The following is a 21,859-nucleotide window of genomic DNA, read 5'->3' on the forward strand; positions in this document are numbered from 1 at the left end:
GGGGTCGTCTAATTATGGACAGTCTGTGGCCACCAAATTAGCCCAGCGACAGACAAACATTGGCCATGATGTTGACAAAAACCAGACACTCTTAGCCCCCACATCCGGCCACAAACACATACTGCCGCCTTCCTTCGGAACAATTTACCACATATGGTATCCCCGAACCGTGAGGGCAGGAAAAAGACCAGAAGACAAGATGGGCAAAGGACAAGACGAAATCTCGTTGCACAGCCATTTTAGCATATATGGGCAATATGTGATAAAATGCACACCATGTCACTGCATGTAACCCCTAGTTTGATGTAAAAATCAATTGTGTTAACCCACTCAATGATAGACATGTTATCAACCCGAGAGGGTTAGGATAATTGTGTTCATATATAGTGCTTAACCAAACTGGGGGGTGGGGGGGGGGTTCAGGAGAGTGAGTTTCCAGGGTGTTGCCCTTACTCTATACACATTTGAACAAAAACAAAAAATCTGGCAAGACACATCGGTCTCACAATTATGTTCTAGCCAATTATGCCTCTTGAATGTAGCAACCACCGTTGACTGGTTTCAGTGGCATGGGTGTGAATCGAGCCACCTTCATCACTGGAAGAGGGTGGTTAAGGGCAACGAAGGCTGAATGTATTACTACATGTAGGAGTTGCTAGTTTTATCTCTTTCTATCCGTTCTGTTAGATAAGCGGCACACCATCGCAACCTAGTTGAGGTTATCGTATGAGGCAGGGAGAGTTAGAAACTCACTCTATCCTTTCTCTCCTTCACCACAGCCATGTCCTCTTTCCCCTTACCACTGAGGTAAGTATATTTGAATCCTAATTGGCTAGAACATAATCATTAGACAGATTCATATATAGTGCCTCATGACAAACTCTTCCAGTTTCCAAGTGCTTTAATAACATATGCCATTACCCCATTTTTAAATGATGCCCGATTTATCAACCTCAGAACAATAAGTCGGCCTGTCGCAGGATTCAGAAGTACAAAGTGTGGACTACTCAAGTCCGAGACCAACCTTTTATCCATATAGCTATTCATGCTTAGCGGCGGATAACAAGTGGTGGTAGGCGGTGTTAGTTGCCATTTATTGGAGTCCATAGTAGTCTATGGGAATTTTGGCAGAATTACTGCTAGTGGTAATTCTGCAGATTTGCGGCATTAAAGCTGTGGATTTAGCTCCAGCTTTTTGCTGGAGGTAAACACTTCACCGCTGAAATTGTAGTATGGCGATGCGGTAATGTGGTGGTAAAAGAATTATCACTCCGTTACTGCTCCGCTGTACCTGTAATAAGGCCCATCGTGTCCTGCCTTTTGTGAGGAATTTAACTGGTTTGAGAAAATGTTTTTCCTCTCATACACAACTCTGTGCAAAGTAACAGCTAAGAAGGTATATTCAAATGGTAATGCCCTTTATGTTTGTCATCACCACTTCTTAATTTAGTTGTCAAAAAAATATGCAGAAAAAAGGGATGTCCCGCAATCAGTCTTTTTGCATCCCTGTACATTGTTAATTCCTGATACTACGGTTCCTTTTACATCAATTCGCGTTTGAGTATGGTCTTTGTGGCAGTCTTTTTGTGACAATATAGTTGCATATTATCTTTGCCTTCCTACAAAGTATTCACGTGGCCTGCTCCCCCAGCTTGGGTTCAGCAAATAATGAAACAATTTCTCCCTCTTAGTGGCGCAGCAACGTTGAACATATCCATGCTTTTCAGTTAACATTGAAAACGGAACAATTCAGTTTGGTGGTGCATTATAGTTTCCTTTTACCAGTTTAACCCAAAATTCGGAATGTATACTTCTAGGTCAAATTAGGATGTTAATTATATGTGAAGATGGATTTCTAGAACCAGCACTTTGGGATGGTTCTGATGGGCCCACAGAGTTAGTGCACACAGTATGTGGCACTGTCTAACCAAACTATTAAGGTAAATTAGAGTGACCTGTAAGGATGACTTCAGGACATATAGGGCCGGGGGATGTTTAAGTACAGTTAACCTCACACAAAGCTATTAAATCCACACAAAAGTACAAAAATATACAGATTTATTGGGCCTTTAACACACTAAGCAGGTAACATTTGAGAAAAACATTCAATTCGAATTTTTGTTCCATGCTGGCCCTATGCAGAGAGGCTCATGGTGCCTTACAACGTTCAAAAAGGTGGGAGGTGAAACAGATGTTGCAAAATATTTTCAGAATAGGAAGATTAGGATAGACAAGTGGTCGCATGGGAGGTGGAGGGGCTGGATTACATGTGGGGAAATGTAGGATTATTTAGCGTGTTTTTGGAGTGCAGCACCACTACATGGGATCAATATATGGCGTGTTTTGGGAGCACAGAACCATTGCATGGGATTAATGTATCGCTATAATGTGGTACAGCAAGCCATGTGTTGCCAATGTGACATGGACATGTAAATGAAGACAGGCTACTCAGTCAAAAACACAGCAATTTTTATCACATTGAAAAACACATTTATTTTTCTTCTCTCTCACCTGAAATGCCTCTGTTGCAGGAGACACATTAGAGGATTAATGAACTAATATAATTAACAGTACTAACATGATTCTAATCCAACAACATCATAATGTGTTCTCCAGTGCAAAATGAGGTGCAAAAAACAGGCTCTGAAAGTCATTTTACACGTGCACTTGGATTCATTTTTTTTCTTCTCTGTTCACTGTTAGCTGGATGCAAAATCTGCATGCCAGGAAATTAGTAGATACAGTTTCTAAACTGTATAATCCAAGCCACTGTTTAAAGAAGGAGGGTATAACATAATAGAATTTTATTGGGTGCACGTCACCCTAGGTGCTGTAACAGGTTTCCTGAAGAATCTCGGGGAGAGAGAAAGGCAGAGGACATTTTTTACACAGCTTGGGTGAGAAGCCTGAGGGGAGTTGCTGTGGGGCTGCCTGATTGAGGGGTGTCGTTCCAGTGTACTGCTGACTTTCACAGGCTGGTCCTCAAACCGGTGCCAATTGACTGGAATCTCCAAAGAGTGCAGATTGGAACTGCATGTCCTCGCCGGGTGTTACAAAGGGAAGTCCCGAGCCATTTAAAGAAGGTGACCTGTTCAGAGAGTTCATGTGCGGATCTGCTACAATTTTGCTGTTAATTATCTTACACAAAGCGAGAATGCGGTGTGTGAATGAAGGCTATTTCAGTCAGGCAGCGTAGCGATAGCTGCGTTCTAATGTTGCTATTCAGAAAAGCAAGTCAACTGATGCACTGTTCTTTTTATTGTTGCGAAAAATCTAATGAAATGCCATGTATTTTGCAATTGCTTCTCTTGTGTTTATTCTAGAAAAGACTGCCTCACAAAACTGGTAATGTACGATATTGAAATGAAATTTGTAAACCACAATCCGTGTAAAGGCTTCTATTTTTCTCTGGTACAGTTAGCCCACATCACCTGATAAAAGGGGAGGTTATTAGGTAATATATGTCAAGCATCCCATGTGGAAAAAGTTATGTTATGAGTAATTATAAATAGTGTGCGTGGTTCCACTCAGTGTATGTGTGCGACTTCTGAGTGGAACACAATCTGATAGTCTGTTGGACGTACATGAGTCAACAGAGAAAGAGGCCTCTGGAAATAGTTTCACTAATGTAAATAAATTAGTGATGATACCACATGTTATTGTGAATACGTTATGGAAGCATAGCTCACTGGTGTAGATAAATCAGTGATAACAGCCATAAGTGGCACTCCATATGAAAATGTGGTGTTCTTGAATAATGTAGAAGCCTGAGGGCTCTAGAGATCACAAGAACAGTCTAAACAAAAGAAAGGGGTTTTGTATGTTGGGGCCACAAATAAAATAAATTATGCTCATCACTATACCACAACGAAATGCATACCAACTAAATGTATCTGTGTACTGAAATAATGCATATCCACTATATTATTATAATACCAAACCCAATCTGAATGCAAGGCGCGATTATTGCTGAATTACTCTATTTTTGGCGGTAGGAAAATACCGTTAGGTCCCAAATCTACACAAAATACCCTACAGAAACTGGTATGTTTTGAGGTTCTTTCAGCAAGTGGTGATTGGGGATGCAATTTGGATGTGAAGTAGTAAGGTGTTGCATGCTCTTGGTGCCCACTGGGTAAATGCAGGGTAAATGCTTGTTTTTGTGTGTATGTTAGTTTGCATAACCCCAAACCACACATACGCAAACAGTTGGTCTAACTTTGAGACTATCTACAATATACATGTCAACACAGCAAGGCAATTACACTCAACGAAACAAGAAACCATAAATAAAGTGAGAGAACAATGCATTTAAATCAATACCCATATAGTTTGTCTTATAAATATAAATCACCTACAGCCTAAGTCTTAGTTACTTACCTGTAACTGTATTTCTCCAGCATTGGTATGTTTGATCGATTCACATGCTTGAATATTCCCCTTCGTCAGACTGGGAATCACCAGTAATTTAAAAAAGCATTGCACATTTCCAATGCCGCCTCAAAGGCACTCGTATTTAGTGTCTCCCACCCGCGTCCTGTCCCATTTGGTCATTTGGGTCCCTAACCAATGAGGCGGCGTTAAGGAAGAATTCTCAGAAATGTGACAATTCCCTCTACCTTACAGACACCCAGCAACTTTGCTGGATTTTGAGGACTTGATTTCTTGAACCTGGAAAGAGCGAGACCCTGTTTCCCACACATGTATTTTAATGTGATTTTGTACTCTTGGTTGTGGAGTCTGACAACCTCCATAGGCAGCACACAGGGAACACAGGGAAGTCTTTCAGATTTCCCCAAGGTTTAAATACCTTCTCTGTGATAAACTACTGTTTCCCAGAGCAGTAAAGTGAAATTGACTTTACTTGCATTTGTAACTTTCTAGACCCAGCACACACGATCTTACAACAGGGTGCTGGCGGGGTTACTTAGTATCCCCTTTGTCTAGCTTCTCATGTAACACGTTTATGTTACCCTTTCCTCAATGAATGGCTGGTGGCAGTGGTTTACATTTGACTACCATTCTGGGATTTTACTGCACGCTTCGTTTGCAGCCACGGTAAAGCTTCCATGGGTGCCATTTTTGTCAAAATGGCCCCAGTCTTTTTTCGCCATTTCTTTGTGGAAAGGTCCTTCTTGAGATTTACTCTGCACACCAAACCAAGTTTGGTCCCTTTGTTAGTCTTGTCTTTGGTGGGCGTCACAAGTAAAACCTGCCTCTGGCTCCAGGGTGTCTGGCGGGGGCAGGAAGATTATAGCAAAGGTTGGGTTTCCTATACCTGTAGTCAGAGTTGCTTGTAGTGTTCCCAGAGGGTACTGCATACAAACTTTGCATAACACAAGTATTCAAATAAACTCTTACACACAAGGTTTCTTGAGTAAACAATTATTAATTTACCAGTCAGTTTTAGTAAGCCTTCTTCAGAAGGGAGCAATATAAAAACACACAAATACAATTCAAAAATACACACTCTTCGTTATCTAAATCCGCAAATGCCCATTTGGGATGACACACAGGCACTACCTACACTCTCAGGTGACTTCAATAGCTAGGGTGCTGTTGGCATTAATATCTCACTGTTGCATTTAGAAAATTCTTGGGAGTAGTGTTAAAGAGAAGAGAGTCAGAATAAAACAAGTATTCAACCATTATTGTTAAGTAGGTAAGTACTTTCAATGCAACCCCCCAATGCAAAGTTAGTTAACCCTTTCCTGGAAGGAATGCAAAACACATTAGAAGAAGAGAGAAGAGTCATTCAGGGAGCCAGGCCAGCCAATGTTAGCAAAACTCAAGGTGAACTAAAGCTCTTCTTGCAGTAGAAAGTCTTTTACAATGTTTAAAAAGTCTGTGTAAAATAAGCAATCAAAGTAGGGCCACAAGCTGATTAGGCGTGTGAGGTAAAGAAGCTGCAAGCAACTCTACGCATGCAACCAAGCAAGTCTCCAACAAGGACAAGTGGCTACACAAGAAGAGGTAAGTTCTTAGACTTTACAGTACCTTTAGGTTGAAGATAAAGTGCATCAGATGACTTCTGTTCCTGTGCAGCTTTGCAGTTCTCACTGTTCTTGGGCCCCAGTCGTGGGGACAAGAGGGAGGACTTCTGGGGACTCCTGCACTGCAATGGGATGGTCACCGCTCGCAACCAACAAACTTTAAACAAGTGGCTGTTCAGTGTTTCAGCTCCTTGAGTCTATCACAAATCGCAACACTGGTTCTTGGCTGTTAAGATGGGCTTTCCTTGCATCTGGTGTCCCGCACTCTGTTGAGGAGGCTCGGTCAGTCCTTCTTTCTTGGAGTCCGGAGGATCTTCCTGGAGCTCTTGCCAGCTTAAAAGCAACGCACAAACTGGTGTTCCTCTCCCTGGCTATCCGATTCCAGCAGTGACTGCAGCGAATACTCGACTAACTGAGAGGATGTCCAGGTGGTTTACTTTGGAGTCGATTGGTCCCACCAACTCAAAGGGAGAAGTCATCCTTGCAGAAGCTTCTCTGTCGATACGAAAATGGAGTTTCAGCACAGCAGCAGGGCTTCAACGGTCAAACCAACGGTCCAGGAGTTGCAGCAGGCGTCCTCTTCAAGTTCTTCTTTGGATTCCTTGGATGTCTTTGGATTCCTTAGTCCAGTGGTCGACTCTACCTTCCAAGCCAAAAAAACCTTGCCTTTTATACAGCTTGCTCCCATTCATTCCAGCCCAGCCCAGCTGTCAGTCACCCAGCCAATCACTCCAGAGTGCATTTGGGTCTCCTAGGAGACTAAGCACAGGCAGTTTCGGGCACCTCAATCACTTCCTGCCAACCCCAGATACGCTGGAGCCAGAGGGGGGCTTCACTCGTGAATCCCACCAAAGGCAAAGCAAACAATGGGACCAAACCTAGTTTGGCGTGCAGAGTACATCTCAAGAAGGACCTTTCCACAAAGAAATGGTGAAAAAAGAAGACCGGGCCATTTTGAGAAAAATGGCACCCTTGTGTGCTTTAATGCAGCTGCAAATGCAGCCTGTGGTAAATTCACACCACAGTAGTTAAAACAAAACCACTGCCACCAGCCATTCAGTGAGAAAAGGGTAACAGAAATGTTACATGATAAGCCAGACAAAAGAGAATACTAGGTAACTCCTCCAGCATACTATTGTAAGATAGCGTGTGCTGGGTGGAAATCTGAAAGACTTCCCTGTGCCACTGCACTGAAGGTGCTTTGTGACACAATAAAAGGTGAAGCTTATGGAGTTTGTCAGACTCCATAACCAAAAGAAACAAAGTTCAGAAATTACATTAAAAAACGAGTGTAGGAAAAAAGGGTCACACTCTCCAGGTAAAAAAAATCAAGTCCTCAAAATCCAGGAAAGTTGCTAGGTGTCTCTAAGGTGGATGGAATTAGCAAATTTCAGAGAATTCTCCCTAACAGTATGTAAATGTTTAATTGGATACTTGTATTTAATAGTTTCATTGCACAGCTCTACAGCTCACATTACCCCTCTTAAGTTAAGTCTGGCTCCTCAGTCACACTACAAACTTGTGTAGGTCAGGCCTATATTAAAAGATGGGTTACCTAATACCAAGGAGAAGTCTTGTGTAGTCCCACACCATTTGGACTGCACTAATTTCTTACCAAATATTGTAAAATCAAGAAACCTATGAAGGTGAACGTACACAGGTATACTTGAATTGAAGCCTACAATCAACCACAACCCACATTTTTTTTCCCACCAGAGGCAGAACAAAGTCAAAGTAATCCCACCCTAGCCTTAACCTCAAGCGACGCTATGATCTAGTAGATCTAACCCATATATGTTTGGCTACTGTTTTAAGGGCAACAGTGAGCAAAGTAACTCTAATGCAACCCATACATTGCCAATATGTATGCAGAGCCTTTACCTCATCTGCGGCAAACAAGTATCAGCCACATCCAGAACACGTTATAATACAGCCAACTGGGATCTAATGGGATTCTTAGAAAAACAGCTACCAGCTACAAACCTTTGGGTTTAATAACTTGTTTCCTACCTGGTTCTCTTCCACCATCCCAAGAATCTGGTTTTCGTCCTCCTTCAGCCCGGGGACATACATCTGGGGTGGGAAGAAGCCCTTTTCTGCCACCTACATTACAGCCCACAAGAATTTATTAGAGCACATTCATAGGGAGAAATATTATGCAAACGTTGCCCAATCTCTTTGGGTGACCAGGGTCACTTACCTCTAGGAGTGCCACGGGTTCGCATCCTTCCTCCGCCATCTCTTCCTCTGGGATGCTCATCCTTTGGATCAAAGAGCTCATCAGATTCACATTTTTCTGGACTGGAGAAGCTGTCTTTGCCCCTAGAGCCACGACTGTCCACTCTCGGTGCTCTTCTTAGGCTGCAATGGAAATAACCACACCAGGTTAAAAAAATACAAGACTCCATTCAGACAAGTTCTGACTAACACTGCTCCATCTTACTTTATTGCTTGTACCATTGCTGAGCCATAAGAAACAGGTGCAAAGGAGCATCCTCAAATTTTATCCAAAAGCATTCTGAAGGTTGAGCATATAAGAATACAAAATAAAGTGAAACTAAAATATGGAAATGCTGCTGGGTACAAAACTAGGACTAGATAAAGATGACTGTTCAACTCATGTGGGCATTAGAGAGACCACGCTAGTATGTGCAGGGTTTTCTATGCAAGGTAAACTTGACTGAGCAGTAAGGTTTCATTCTAGATGAGAGGCACTAGTGTAAGATACAGAACACATACACACAAAGTAAACATCGGTCCAGTCAGTATGCACTGAGTAACATGCACTCTTTTTGCAAATAGTTTGTGCAAAACGTCAGGACAGGTATTCTAAAGTCCATCCAAAGGACTTTATAAAACTATTCTACTTGTCAATACAGAGGTAACGGTAGTGTAGCAGAGAATCCAGACTCATCATAGGAGGGAGAGATGTCTCTAGGAAGGTCCAAAGAACTTGTAGCATACAGAGGTCGCCAGAAATACACCCTTAGAATTCTGCAAACATACATAGACATATGCCTTTCTGATGATTGTATCTGCTTAGATTCACATGCTGTGCATATAGTCCGACATCAAGTGGTAATCGCGGAGTACTGCATCTTGCTTTCGAAGATCGAAAGGCGACGTCGACATGGGCGTGACTAACACCATTGCTTACGTGACGTGTAGTGTACACAAAATCCCTTGTGCGTCTTTTTGTCTGCCGTGAGGGCGCCTTACAGTCAGTGTGAGTGAGTACACAAGAGAATAGGTGTAAGATGTCCATCTTCCACCAACTCCACGATGGGAGTAAGGGTGGGCGCCTGTGAATCTAAGCAGATACAATCACCAGAAATTCTATTACCCTACTTAATGCACGTCTTCTGATGCTTGTGAATCTGCTTAGAATTACATGCTGTACATAGACTAGCAAGCAGTACCCAGAGATGGTGGTGGGATGTGCATAGGAACAGTAGCAAAGATGTCTCATCACCGCTCAGTGCTCCAGATAAGATGTGGGAGTATTTTACTCCCTGTTTTTAAACTTTGAGAGTAAATGTGATTTTAAGAGTAAAAATGACTTTTCTCCTTTGCAAGAGAGTAAAATGTATGTGACATCCTGCGACGCATGCACAAACTGTATGGAAATCCTTACCGTACAGCAGCTTTCTGCATTGTGACAGAATACACCTTTCATTATTTCTCTAAGGTCTGGCCATTTGATCTCTCCTGTATATATTTAAATGTTGAAATCACAAAAACCTAGCCAATTACATAGTAAAGCAAACATGAATTGTATTGTGTGTTTTGAGGTTCGATAGCAGAAATGTCTTTTGATGTTTAATGAAAGTCCTAATTTCCTGGACCTATTACTACCTAATGGTATGCCAATGATATGATGCAGAGGGGCAATGACTCCATGCTAAATTCAATATCTAATATAATGGTCAAATGGTTATTTATAGACAGCTTTTGGCAAAGTGCTGTACATAAAACATTTATCACAATTATCACCAAACCAAAGTCGGTACTCCTTTATCGACCTCGAAAGGATGAAAGGCTGAGCTGGACTTGCCGGGATTCGAACCTGCAACCTACAGATCACGCACAGATTGCATCAAGGAGGGCTCAACCGGCTGACCTACCTTATTGGCGAACATCCTTCAGAGGTCAGTTAACTGAGTATCGACTGAGGTATAATAAGAGTATCTAGATGTTGGACGAACCATTTATGAAGCACTACATGAAATTAAATACCTATCTCGATTATCACAGGGACAGGTTTTGCTGAGTTTCTATTTCAATTACCAATGTAACTTTCATTTGTTTGTTTTTGAACAGCGCTTTCACTTCCTGGAGAGTCAGGTTTTGGATGTTTTAATTCTAGTCTTGAGGATTTGAGAGGCTAGAACAGCAGCGATTGGTGTAGTGACACTCACTCACCATTGAGCAAAGACTCTGCTGCCACTGACCATTTTACTACCCCATCAACTGCAAGGTTGAATGATGTAAACTAGACTTATTAATTATACAATCCTAAAATTCTAGGAAAATATGCACAGTGCTTCTGAAGCTGAATGGGAAGCAACAATTCCTTTTATCACAGTGTGCAGTTTTCAAAGAACTACATTCTGTTTCAGAGGTAGCTTGCAATTACATCCATGTAGATAAAAATCAAAAGCAGCCTTCTGGTTTCTTTCAAGTAACCTGACCTTTGAAGTGCCCTATGGTCTAAACCTGTGTGTAAAAAATGTACAAAGGAAAATAAAGCTGTCGCATTTGCAAGATTTTCATGCATACAAATGCCTAGAACGCACCTTATCTGGAGGCCTGGCACCGCTTGTCCCACCTGAGAATCAGACCTAGAGCGTGTATCTAGGCAGTAATGTTGTGCAAAGGTTTGTACATAACTCCAGGTTGCTGCCTTACAAATGGACTCAAGAGGAACATTTGCAATGAATGCTATGGTAGCCCATGAGCCCCAAGTATTGTGCTCTAGGCATGAAGGGTAGATCTTTCTTGGCAATAGTGTAACAGTGTAATGCAGTTCACAATCTACTTGGAGATAGCTGCTTTAGAGACACGGTCCCCTTCTCTACCAGCTGCCACTGATACGAAGAACTGGTTTGTTTTTCTTAGTGGCTTTGTCTTTTCAATATAATAGATAACCACTCTCCTCACATCTAGTGTGTGGAGACTTCTTTCAGCCAAGTTAGTGGGCTTTGGAAAAAGGTGGGTAGATCTACGGACTGGTTTACATGGAACTTTGATATAAAATGTAGGCGCAAATCGTGGGTGAGTGCGCAGGACCACCTTATCTTTGTGAATCGTGATGATGGGTCCTGAACAGAAAGGACCTGTAGTTCACTTACTCTACTTATTGAGGTGATCGCAACCAGGAAGGCGATCTTGTAGGCGAGCGCTTTGAGGCTAGCCTTGTGCATTGGTTCAAAAGGAGGCCCCATTAGTCTGGTAAACACAATGTTCAGGTTTCATCCAGGAGCTGGGTTCGAAATAGGGGGATGGGTCCTTTTTACCCCTTCCATAAATGGTTTAATTACTGGAATTTTCCACCACGAAACCTTGTTTTGGGACTTGGTGTCCGCTGAAAGCGCAACTAGATAGACCTTTAGGGAATTGAAAATCAGACCTAAATCTAGCAGTTGGGTCAGGTACAAGACAATATGTCTTGGCGTATATTCAATAGGGTTGATGCCCTTGCCATTACATCAGATGGCAAAGCGTTTCCATTTGCTGGAGTAGCAATGCCTGGTGTTAGGTTTCCGCGCTTCCCTGAGTATGTCCATACATCTTTGAGGAAGTTCGAAGTGCCCAAACGCTATGACCTCAGGAGCCAGGCTGCCAAGTTGAGAGTTTGAGGGCATGGATAAAGTGTCTCCCCCTGGTCTTAAGGCAGCATGTTGTAAGGGCATGGCAGCTTCCTGGGAGGGGAGAGTGACATTGCCATGAGATGCCAAGACTGTTGCGCGCAGGGTGCTGGACCGCAAGGTTCGGCAGACAGCCACGACATTAGGTGCTTCTTAGATGTGTCCGTCAAGGAGGCCTTGGGGGTTGTGTGTTTGGGTTTAGGTGGTGTGTGTGTGCCCTCGTCACTGGGATGTGAACTCCCCATAACAGAGCCGGTGGCCTGTCTGTCGGGGCCGGGCACCTGGGATTCTGAGGGTTCCGCCGAAAGGTCGCTAGCTTCCACATCAGAGCCATGGCTGCCTCTGGAATCCTCGACATCAGAAGCAGTGGTGCCAATGGGGGAATGACTCGGCATGCATTGCGTAGGCCGCCCACCATTTTCTCCGCCTGTACTTTAACATCTTGGGACGAAAGAGCTTGCAGGACTTACAAGAACACTTGCTGTGGTCTCGAGCGACACCTATTGCAACAGTGATGGGCATCTTTCCACAGGGATTTGCCATTACACGATGGACAAAATTTAAAGGGTACACCTGTCTCCGAGCAGTAGTGGATGTCTTCGGTGCAGGAAGTCCACAAAGCAGTCGTCGAACAGAAGTAGTCAGAAGACTAGACGAACATAGGTTGTGGGGCAAAAACAATATTGAGCAATATTAACTCTTGCGATCTCCGCATAAGGAGACCAACTAGTTGGGCCTCGACTTGTGAGGGATTTTGGGTACACTACACGTCATGTTAGGGATAGTGTTACAGTCACGCCCATGTCGACGTCCCCTTATGATCTTCAAAAGCAAGATGCAATACTCCGCGACTACCACTTGATGTCGGACTATATGCACAGCATGAGATTCTAAGTAGATTCACAAGCATCAGAAATATACATGTATGTGATGCATTACTCACCGTAAACATATTTCTGATGCTTGTATTTGCTGTGAGAAACCTAAGGCGTTTCTCCCAGATTATTACCAGGGATCCTTTGTTCAGGTTGCCAAGGAAGGGCCATCGCTCTTGATCGCAACCCTGGGGGCGGATAAGTGAGGGAGTATCACCTGGGCAGGGTAACCAGTTATTTTTTTCGAATGTAATACTTTTGAAAGTCAATATTTCTAAAATATTATTTTGAAAAAACATTTTCTCGAATACATTTTTTTCTAAAATATAATAATTCGAAATACAAAATTTATTAGTATATTAAATCATTTAACAGTAACAAAATAAAAATGTATTGAATGGAACTGGTATCTTTCTTCACCGCTAGATGGTGCAATTGTATAACATTTAGTAATGTAACTTAATATTATTTTTGAAAACTGAGATCTTTACGTAACCCCTTACGCATGCGTCACGTGTGCGTAAGCGCCATTTTGCGAGTCCGTTCGTTACCGTCGGGTGTCTTTGCTGCTGCTCTTCCCCTTTCTTTGGATTTTTCTTTCTGACTTTTTTTATGTACTGGATGTGTTTTTTGGGATTGCATTTTTGGATTTCAGAAAAGTTTTTCGTTTGCTTTCTTTCTTTATGGAACCTGGATTACTTATTGTTTTTGCTGGAATGGATTATGGATCCTCTTATTGGAATGGTTTTTTACATATTTTTTTGCTTGGTTTCTTTCTTTATGCAACCTGGATTACACGTTTTTTCCCCTGGAATGTATTATGGATTTTCTTCTTGGAATGGTTTATGCATTTTTATGCGTTTGGTTTCAATTTATTTTTGCTGGAATGGATTGTGGATTCTCTTCTTGGAATGGTTTTTTTAATGTATTTTCCTTACATTGGACGCTTCCTGGATTCATTTTATGGACTATGGATACTGACTTTGGCATCGTTTTTATGGATTCTCAGTTACTTTGGATGCTTCATGGATTAACGTGGATTTTTGAAATGGTGAGTACCTAAACACTTCAGATTATACGCTATTGCTTCTAAAAAGTCATATGCATCTTGTGTTTCAAAATTGTTCACTATACTTTGAATTAGTTGTTCATAGTCTCTATATTTTTTCTTTTTTACTTGTCCATTTTCCAGTGAAATTGTTTGAGATAAACTCTTGTGCCGATTGTTCTGTAATTAAGTCCCGTAAGAAATTCCATAGTGTTGGGTTTTTGATATTGAATCTTGTTTATTCTGTTGTGCCACCCTTCCAGCATGTTATTTGTTTTAGCTCTACCCTCAATTACTGCAACGTAACAGTTCCACCACAATATTTGATATTTAGGTCTCCTTGTACCATTCCTTGTTAATTGCCCCAACCATGTGCCTTCCATGTAATCCAGCAAATCTGTCATATGTTCTTCGTTTTTCTTGTAAGCAGTGTCAATTAAATTTTCGTAAAATGTAATCACTTTTTCCTCTTTCACAAATGCTAAAGCAAACAATTTCTTAATATTGTGCTGGAAATCGCTATCCTCTATGTATTTTGTGTGTAGGCCCAGTTTTTTGTAGTTGTCTCCATATGGCTTGTGTAAAGGGAAAAAAACAACCTTGCATCCATGTGTCTTTGTATACTCCTTTCAATGCTCTTATTTGGGCTAGTTCGTAGTCCATTACTATTGTGTTAGGTAGTTTTTCAGGAATGGCTTATTTTTTCAAATATTAATCTGTATAATTCCTGTCATCTTTGGCATTAATACGAATAGTGGAATAAGACTTTGGTTAACTGATCCATGAACACTGTAATAATGTTGAAACGGTTGTGGGCAAGCCTTAAATGTGGCGTCGCTTTGCCAAATATCACAATTTCCAAGGTGTCGCAAGTTACTGTTCGATGTAAAAATTATCATCTTTTCCTCTTTTGCTTCTAATGTCACGTAGTGAAAATCTTCATCTTTGTCCGTTTTTCTAAACATTTCTGGTATCTATATTTCCTCGTATCCCCTCGGTGCTATTGGCAGATTTTGCTTTTTTTGTTTTTTACGGTTCAAGGAACGTTGTATATGTTTTTCAGCTGGATTTGCGCTGCCACAGGTAATGGTACTTTGGTACATGTGCGAGCTATTACAGACCCGCTGGCCTCACCTCTGGTTTTCCACAGCTTTTTCTTTAATTTCATTCACTGTTCGTTGTACTAGTATTGCTGTTCTGTCCAGTAAATGGTTATGTTCACCTTTTCTTTTTATCATCATTTTTTTCTGCAATTGCTCTCCCTGCGCACTTTGTTGTCTCTGACCTCCGTTTCTGTCATGCAATGCCTGTTTGATCTCAACCGTCATCGGTTTGTGACTGTTTACTTAAGGTGCTTTACTCTTGGCTTTTACTCACTTGTTTAACCCTTAGTATCGTTATTTTATGTGCTTTCGACCACTCATAATGCGTATAATTTGTGTGTTCGTTGCGGAGAGTGCAAGGGTTGCGTGGGTAGTGGGGGAGTTGGGGGGCCCACCATGATGTCATTTTTTAGACAAGTTAACCCTGACATTTAGGCATTGGGTTACCGAAATTGTTTTTTTTTCAAATGACCATTTCAATTAAAATTATGTAATGTCGACACATTTACATTCGACATTTTTTTCCGAAAAAGTTGTTTGTCTGTAAAATGTTTTCGGTAATATCACTATATACCCCTGGGCAGGGGGTCCTTGGGGACTATGGCAGACACACCCTCGGGCGAGACATGGTATTCCTCCCGTTCCGATACCCCCCTACCGGACATTGCCTCAGTTGTCATGGGATATTGTAAACAGTGTCCCATTATACCCCAGTACCTTTCTGAAAGGAAAAGGCAAAACCATCAGGGAAACAAAAGACCATCCCTAAATTCCAACATGAGTTTTACCCTTCTTTCCGACAACCCTACATTCAAACCCCTTTTTCTGACAAAAATCCACAACATCTTTATCCTTTATTGTAGAACACCACAATTCCCATAATCCCACCCCCTATTATTGGGACGAAGAAGAGGCAGATGGCAATCATGAGGATTACCCATAGGAATCAATGGGCAATGGATTCCTATGGGCAGTCGCCAAATTGTCTCGATAATGAGGTCAAAGTCAGGGAGGGAGGGACAACTACTCACACCTGACTCCAATCAATCTAGCTGGGAGTATAAAAGCAGCAGCCAGAAAAAGCATTTAGAGCAAGCTGGGGAAGCTGGAAGGTGCCGAGAAGCCATAGGAAGTCCAAGTGAGATGCAGAGAGCCTGGGAGACCTGGCGGAGGAAGAAACCACCCAGACACTGGACCTTTGAAGATAGGGAGGCTGCAGTGTGGAGATGGAACTGTACCTCCAGGAGGCAAAACCAGGGGCGGCTGGGGTCTCCTGGAAGTGCTGCAGCTGGGGTCTCCTCCTGGCAGTGGTGCACCAGAGCTCCTCTACTGGGCCAAGCCGGCATGCCTAGGTCTCTGAGGGTTAGGTGGTGAGACCCTGATCTAAATACACATCCCATTGAAACTCCTGCAGCTCCCAAAGCCATGGAATGCCGTTTTGAGGAGCTTTGAAATGGGAGCAAAAGACACCACAAGGCATTCTGGGACTGGAAGTCCAAAACTGGTTCTTTGAGAGAACGGAGAGGGGTCCAAGCCCGGCTGAGGGAGACCTCTGTGTATGTCATTAAGGAGGGGTCCGAACTTTACAGAGGGAGAACCCTAAGAACTTTTGGGGAGAAGTCAGGAACACAGAGGCCTCAGAGCCAGACTGCATAAAAAGAAGACTTGAGACACTGGAGAAGAACTTGAAGGCAAAATGCAGATTCAGAGGGCGAGAGAGACTGGCATGGCGAGAGAAACCCATCTCCAGGCAGCCACCGAGTTGAGAGAACTTGTGCAAGGCTGAGCTAGGCTTAAAGGTTGCCAGCGGCGAGAGTCACTGATGAAAGATTGGTGAAACCACGAGTGAGGTGATCCAGATAAAAGTGGAACATTGGGGAAGAAAGACCCCCCCTTTCCTACATGATAGAGTGGTCCGGCACCACGTGGGTGCCCAGTCACAAGGTCTCTGCCAGGAAGTTTTAACTGCAAATAGAACTTTTCAGATTGGATAGAAAGATCGAAGTGGTCCTGTGAGGGTCTAAGAAAATTCCTTAACACAATCTAAAGTCTTTGATCGCAAGAAATGCCCAAGAGAATGAAAGATAGGCTTCAGCCTGGTAGAGGGGAGCCTGCAACAGTGACACAAATAGTATTGAAGTTACACAAATCAAAGGACATTACGATAAGTGAAGGGAAGGTCTGAGCCTGGACGAGGGTGGGCCTACAGTGTCTTTGAAAGCAAGGGGAGGACAAGCCTGGCTGAGGGAGACCCCGGGGTGGATGATCTGCCCGATATGTGCTACAAGCGAAAGGAAGGGAACAAAGTTGTTAGATCTTTTTGTTGAACAAAGACTTTGAGCAAGAGACTATGCTGTTAAGAGACTCTCTTAGAATGTCCTATCGTGCCTCAGAGACTGCCTCCTTGTGCTAAGAGAAGCCAGAGTGTGCTATAGAGCCGAGTGCTCTACCTTACCCCGTGCTGAAAATGTGGGGAAGGGAACTTTATTGCTCTACCATTCTGACATATAATTTTGGAAACTGATCCTGTTAGCATTTCATACCCCTTCCACCTTTTGTTGCATTTAGAGGCAAGGATTGGCAATAGGTTTTATTTTTAGTATAGGCCCTTTTATTTTGACAAGACACCACTAGGACTGCGTTATTATATGATGGTCGTAGGTTGCTCCCACCTGTAGATTTGGGGTTAGATAGGCGTTTTTCAAACCCTTTTTAAATCAGTAAAAACACCCTTGAACTGTGATCACTTGTGTGTCTTATTGGCGATACCATGGTTTCCTTACACGGCTTAGATTCACATGCTATGCACAGGCTGACATCTAGTGGTAGTCACAGAGTATTACATGGTTTGCTTTCGAAACTCGAAAAAAGGGGCGTAGATAGGGCGGGTCAATAATACTATCCCTAGTGTGATGTCTATTGTACCCATGGTCCTTCACACGTCAAGGTCCCTCAGATTGTTTTGTTTCTGACATGAGGTACATATGTAATGAAGCGGAAAACAGCGATAAATCAAGAACCAGCCATGCACCTTCGACTCCAGGAAGGAGGAAGGGTGGGCGGATGTGAATTTAAGCAGATACAAGCAACAGAAATATGACTGGTGAGTAATCTATCCCTTCTGAGGCATGTGGATCTGCTTAGATCACATGCTATGCATAGATTAGCGAGCATTATCTGGAGAAGGAGGTGGGTTATGAAATGGTACAAGCGGCCAATAGATGTTTTAGCACTGGTTGACCCACCTGTGAATCTGCTTTAGAATGTTTGTCAATGCAGTAGTGCTGAGTAAAGGTATGTCCGTAGTGTCAACGGGGACGTTTACAATAAATGCTAAACTAGCTCCTGTACCTCCTAGAGTGAGCTCTTGGTGTGAATGGCAGGGTTTTCTTTGATAATGAATAGTATAGCTGTACACATCTGACTATCCATCTGGAGATTATGTTCTTTAAATATGTGATCGCCTTCCATGCCTGTTGCTATGGAAACAAAGAGTTTGTCTGTTTTCTGTACAGGCTTAGTTTTGTTTACGTAGTACAAAACCGCTCTCCTTACATCTAGTGTATGGAGGGTTCATTCAGCTGACAGATGGATTTTGAGGGACACGAGGGACAGTAAGAATCAAAGTCAAATGGATTAGAAGAGTCTGCATGGTGCCAGGACAGCCAAAGTCAACTGGAGCACAGTCTACAGAGCTGAGGCACTTCTTAGATAGTAAAGGTCTAGCACAAAGTCAGAGAGTTTGTTGAAGAAATATCAATGTAAGGTCACAAGCTGTTACACTTGTTAAGGTTAGAGCTGAAATCAACTATAGCAAGGTAGCTACAGCAAGTCTCTACCGAGAAGAGCAAAGCTAAAGACACTGAGTTAAGTACCCTAAGTCAGAACAGTACCTTTGGTTAGAAGAGTGGTCCAGCTGGCTTCTGTCCGGTTGCAGAGATTCAGATCCTGGGCCTCAGTCGTGAGGACAAGAGGGAGGACGTCTGAGGACTTCTGCGGCAGCAATTCAGTTGTCGGCGGCAGCTATGGCTCTTTTCGGATCAGCGGCACTTTGCGGTTTCAGCTCTCAGTAAATAGCACCACCGTTGATCTTGGATACCGGTTGGGCTTCCCTTCACTCCGAGAGTCCTGCACTCTGCTGAGGGGACTCTAGAGCTGGTCGTCCTGCTTCTGGAGGGTCCTGGGGAGACTCCTGAAGCTTCTGGCTGGATCACAGATGTTGCACTAGACAACAGAGTTCTCGACCCCTGGCACTCGGTTCATGCAGCAGCAAAGTAGTACAGTCTGTCGGGTAAGGTGGTCCAGCGGAGTTCGTCTCAGGGTTAGTTGGTCCCACTAACCCAATGGAAGAATTCGTCCCTTCCGGAGCTTCTCTTGTAGATTAGAAAAAGGAGTTTCAACACAGCAGCAGCGCTTCACCGGCCAGTTCAACAGTCTAGGAGGATGCAGCAAGCTTCGTTCAGTTTCTTCGCCTGGTTGTTCTTCCCAGTGGTCGACTATCTTCAGTCCAAAAACCTTCACAGTTTAAGCAGGATTCTCCCATTCATGCACAGCCTAACTGTCACTCAAACAGCAGGGTGGCTGTTCTGCAAGGATAGCTTGCCAGCCAATCAGGACTGGGTGCATTCAGGCATTCCTAAAGACAAAGGACAGGGGAGTTTCAGGAACCTCCCTCCCTTCCTGCCCTTCCAGACACACTGGAGCCGGAGGCGGGTTTCAGTATTGAAGCCCGTCAAAGGCAAAATGAACAAAGAGTTCAAACCTGGTTTGGCGCGCAGAGTAAAACCCAAGAAAGACCTCACAAACAGAAAATGGCGAAAAAAAAGAAGACTGGGCCATTTTGACAAGATGGTCACCCCTTGGTGCTCTACTGCAGCTGAGGATTCAGCCTGTGGTAGAAAAGCACAATGGTAGGAAAATGAAACCACTGCCACTAGCCATTTAAAGTAGTGAGGGTAACAAAAAATGTTACATGAGTAAGTAGGAAAAGGGGCTACTAGGTAACCCATACCCCCCAGCACTCTCCATAAGATGGTGTGTGCTGGACCTACAAAGGGAAAACTTAAGTAAAGTCAATTATGCTTTACTGTTCTTGGGAACAGTAGTTCACACAAGAAAAGGTATGTAAACCTTACTAGAAATCTAAAGGATTTCTCTGTGACACTGCAATTAAGGTGCTGTATGTCACCATACAAAAAGTAGATGCCTATGGAGTTTGTCAGACTCCAAAAACAAAGGAAACAATCAAAATCAGATACACACATGAGTGAGAAAAAGGGCTCACTCCAGGATTAAAATTAAAAAGTCCTAAAGTCCAGCAAAAGAGCTGGGGGTCTCCAAGGTTATTTAGGGAATAATTAGCACAGAAAGTAGAAGGGAATTAGCACAGAAATGAGAATTCTCCATAGCACAGCAGCAGTCCCAGGGAGCCCCGTCAGGTTCCCATCCCTTCCCAGAGGGAAAAGCTGTTACACAGCCCAGCAGGAGCTCTAGGATGGTCGGGAGTGATATCCCTGGCCTTGGGCGGCTGTATCTCATATGGGGCGACCATCCCCAAGTGCAGAGGCTGGCCCAGGGAGCCAGGCAGGGTCCCCTTCCCCAAGTGAAATTCTGTAATGCAGCCAGTACTCCAGGATGGTCGGGGTAATGTGCCTGGCCTTGGGTGGCTGTCTCCCATGTGTTTGACTGTCCCCAACCCCAGTAGCGGTTGCAGGGAGTCCAGGCAGGGTCCCCGTCCTTTCCAAGAGAGAATAGCTATAACGTAGGCCAGACAGAATTCCAGGATGGTCGGAGGTGTTGTCTGCGGCCTTGGGCACCTGTCTCATGTGGATCACCATCCGCAAGCCCAGTGTTAGGGAGAATTCTCAGAAATGTGCTAATTCCTCTCTTAGAGACACCCAGCAACTTTGCTGGATTTTCTGACAATGTTTAGACCTGGAGAGAGTGAAACCCCTTTTCCCCCCACTCTCATGTATTTTTAATGTGATCTGAACTCTGTTTCTCAGTATCCGGTAAATTTTTCGAAAACATTTTTGAAAAATAGTGGCGAAAACATTTTTTTCAAATTCTTTTTTTTGGTTTAATTAGTAAAAAAAAGTGTCCAAAAAAACTGGGGCTTGGGGGGAACCCCCCCACCCCAATTTCAAAAATAAAATTAAAAAAAAAACATTCAAAAACTTTGACAAAATTGTGTTGAGAAAATTACATTTCGAAATATGGCATTTGAAAAAGTCACTATAACTGTTTCTCTTGTGGAGTCTGACAAACTCAATAGGCATCTTTTACATTGTGGTACAGCACCTTCAGTGCAGTAGCACAGGGAAGTCTTTCAGATTTCCCAAAGGGTTAAATACCATCTCTTGGATAAACTACTGTTTCCAAGAGCAGTGAAGTGAAATCGACTTTACTTGCACTTACCTTTCTAGACCCAGCACACACTATCTTGCAAAAGGATGCTTGAGGGGTTACTTATTATCCCCTTGGTCTAGTTTATCATGTGAAATGTTTATGTTACCCTTTCCTCGATGAATGGCTGGTGGCAGTGGTTTACTTTTAACTACCATGGTGTGCATTTATAGCGGGCTGCGTTCGCAGCTGCAGTAAAGCACCCAAGGGTGCCATTTTTGTCAAAATTGCCCGGTCGTCTTTTTTCGCTGTTTCTTTGTGGAAAGGTCCTTCTTGAGATTTACTCTGCGCGTCAAACCAGCTTTGGTCCCTTTGTTCATTTTGTCTTTGGTGGGATTCATGAGTGAAGCCTGCCTCTGGTTCCAGGGTGTATGGCGGGGGCAGGAAGCGAAGGCGGTGCCCGAAACTCCCTGTGCTTCGTCTCCTAGGAGACAGGAATGCACTCCTAGGTGATTGGCTGGCTGGCTGTCCGACAGATAGGCTGGAATGAATGGGAGAAACCTGCATAAAAGGCAAGGCTTTTTGGCTTGAAAGGCAGAGTCGACCACTGGAACGAAAGAACCGAAGA

The 21,859-nt window shown here is 43.2% G+C and overlaps 1 protein-coding gene across 2 annotated transcripts in view; it reads right to left on the minus strand.

Moving 5' to 3' along the window:
* WDR33 (WD repeat domain 33) overlaps positions 1 to 21,859 on the minus strand; it is a 935,332-nt gene that overhangs the window by 45,191 nt on the left and 868,282 nt on the right. The window contains exons 19-20 of one of the 2 annotated variants that reach the window (XM_069617825.1): positions 8,194 to 8,354; positions 8,004 to 8,096 (exon numbers count right to left, since the gene is read on the minus strand). In XM_069617825.1, coding sequence (XP_069473926.1) covers positions 8,004 to 8,096; positions 8,194 to 8,354 — 254 coding nt within the window. The remainder of the gene's footprint in view (positions 1 to 8,003; positions 8,097 to 8,193; positions 8,355 to 21,859) is intronic. The other variant, XM_069617826.1, reaches the window with a different exon arrangement.

The sequence above is a fragment of the Ambystoma mexicanum genome, chromosome 10, assembly GCF_040938575.1.
Source record: "Ambystoma mexicanum isolate Mex_15411 chromosome 10, UKY_AmexF1_1, whole genome shotgun sequence".
Classification (NCBI taxonomy): domain Eukaryota; kingdom Metazoa; phylum Chordata; class Amphibia; order Caudata; family Ambystomatidae; genus Ambystoma; species Ambystoma mexicanum.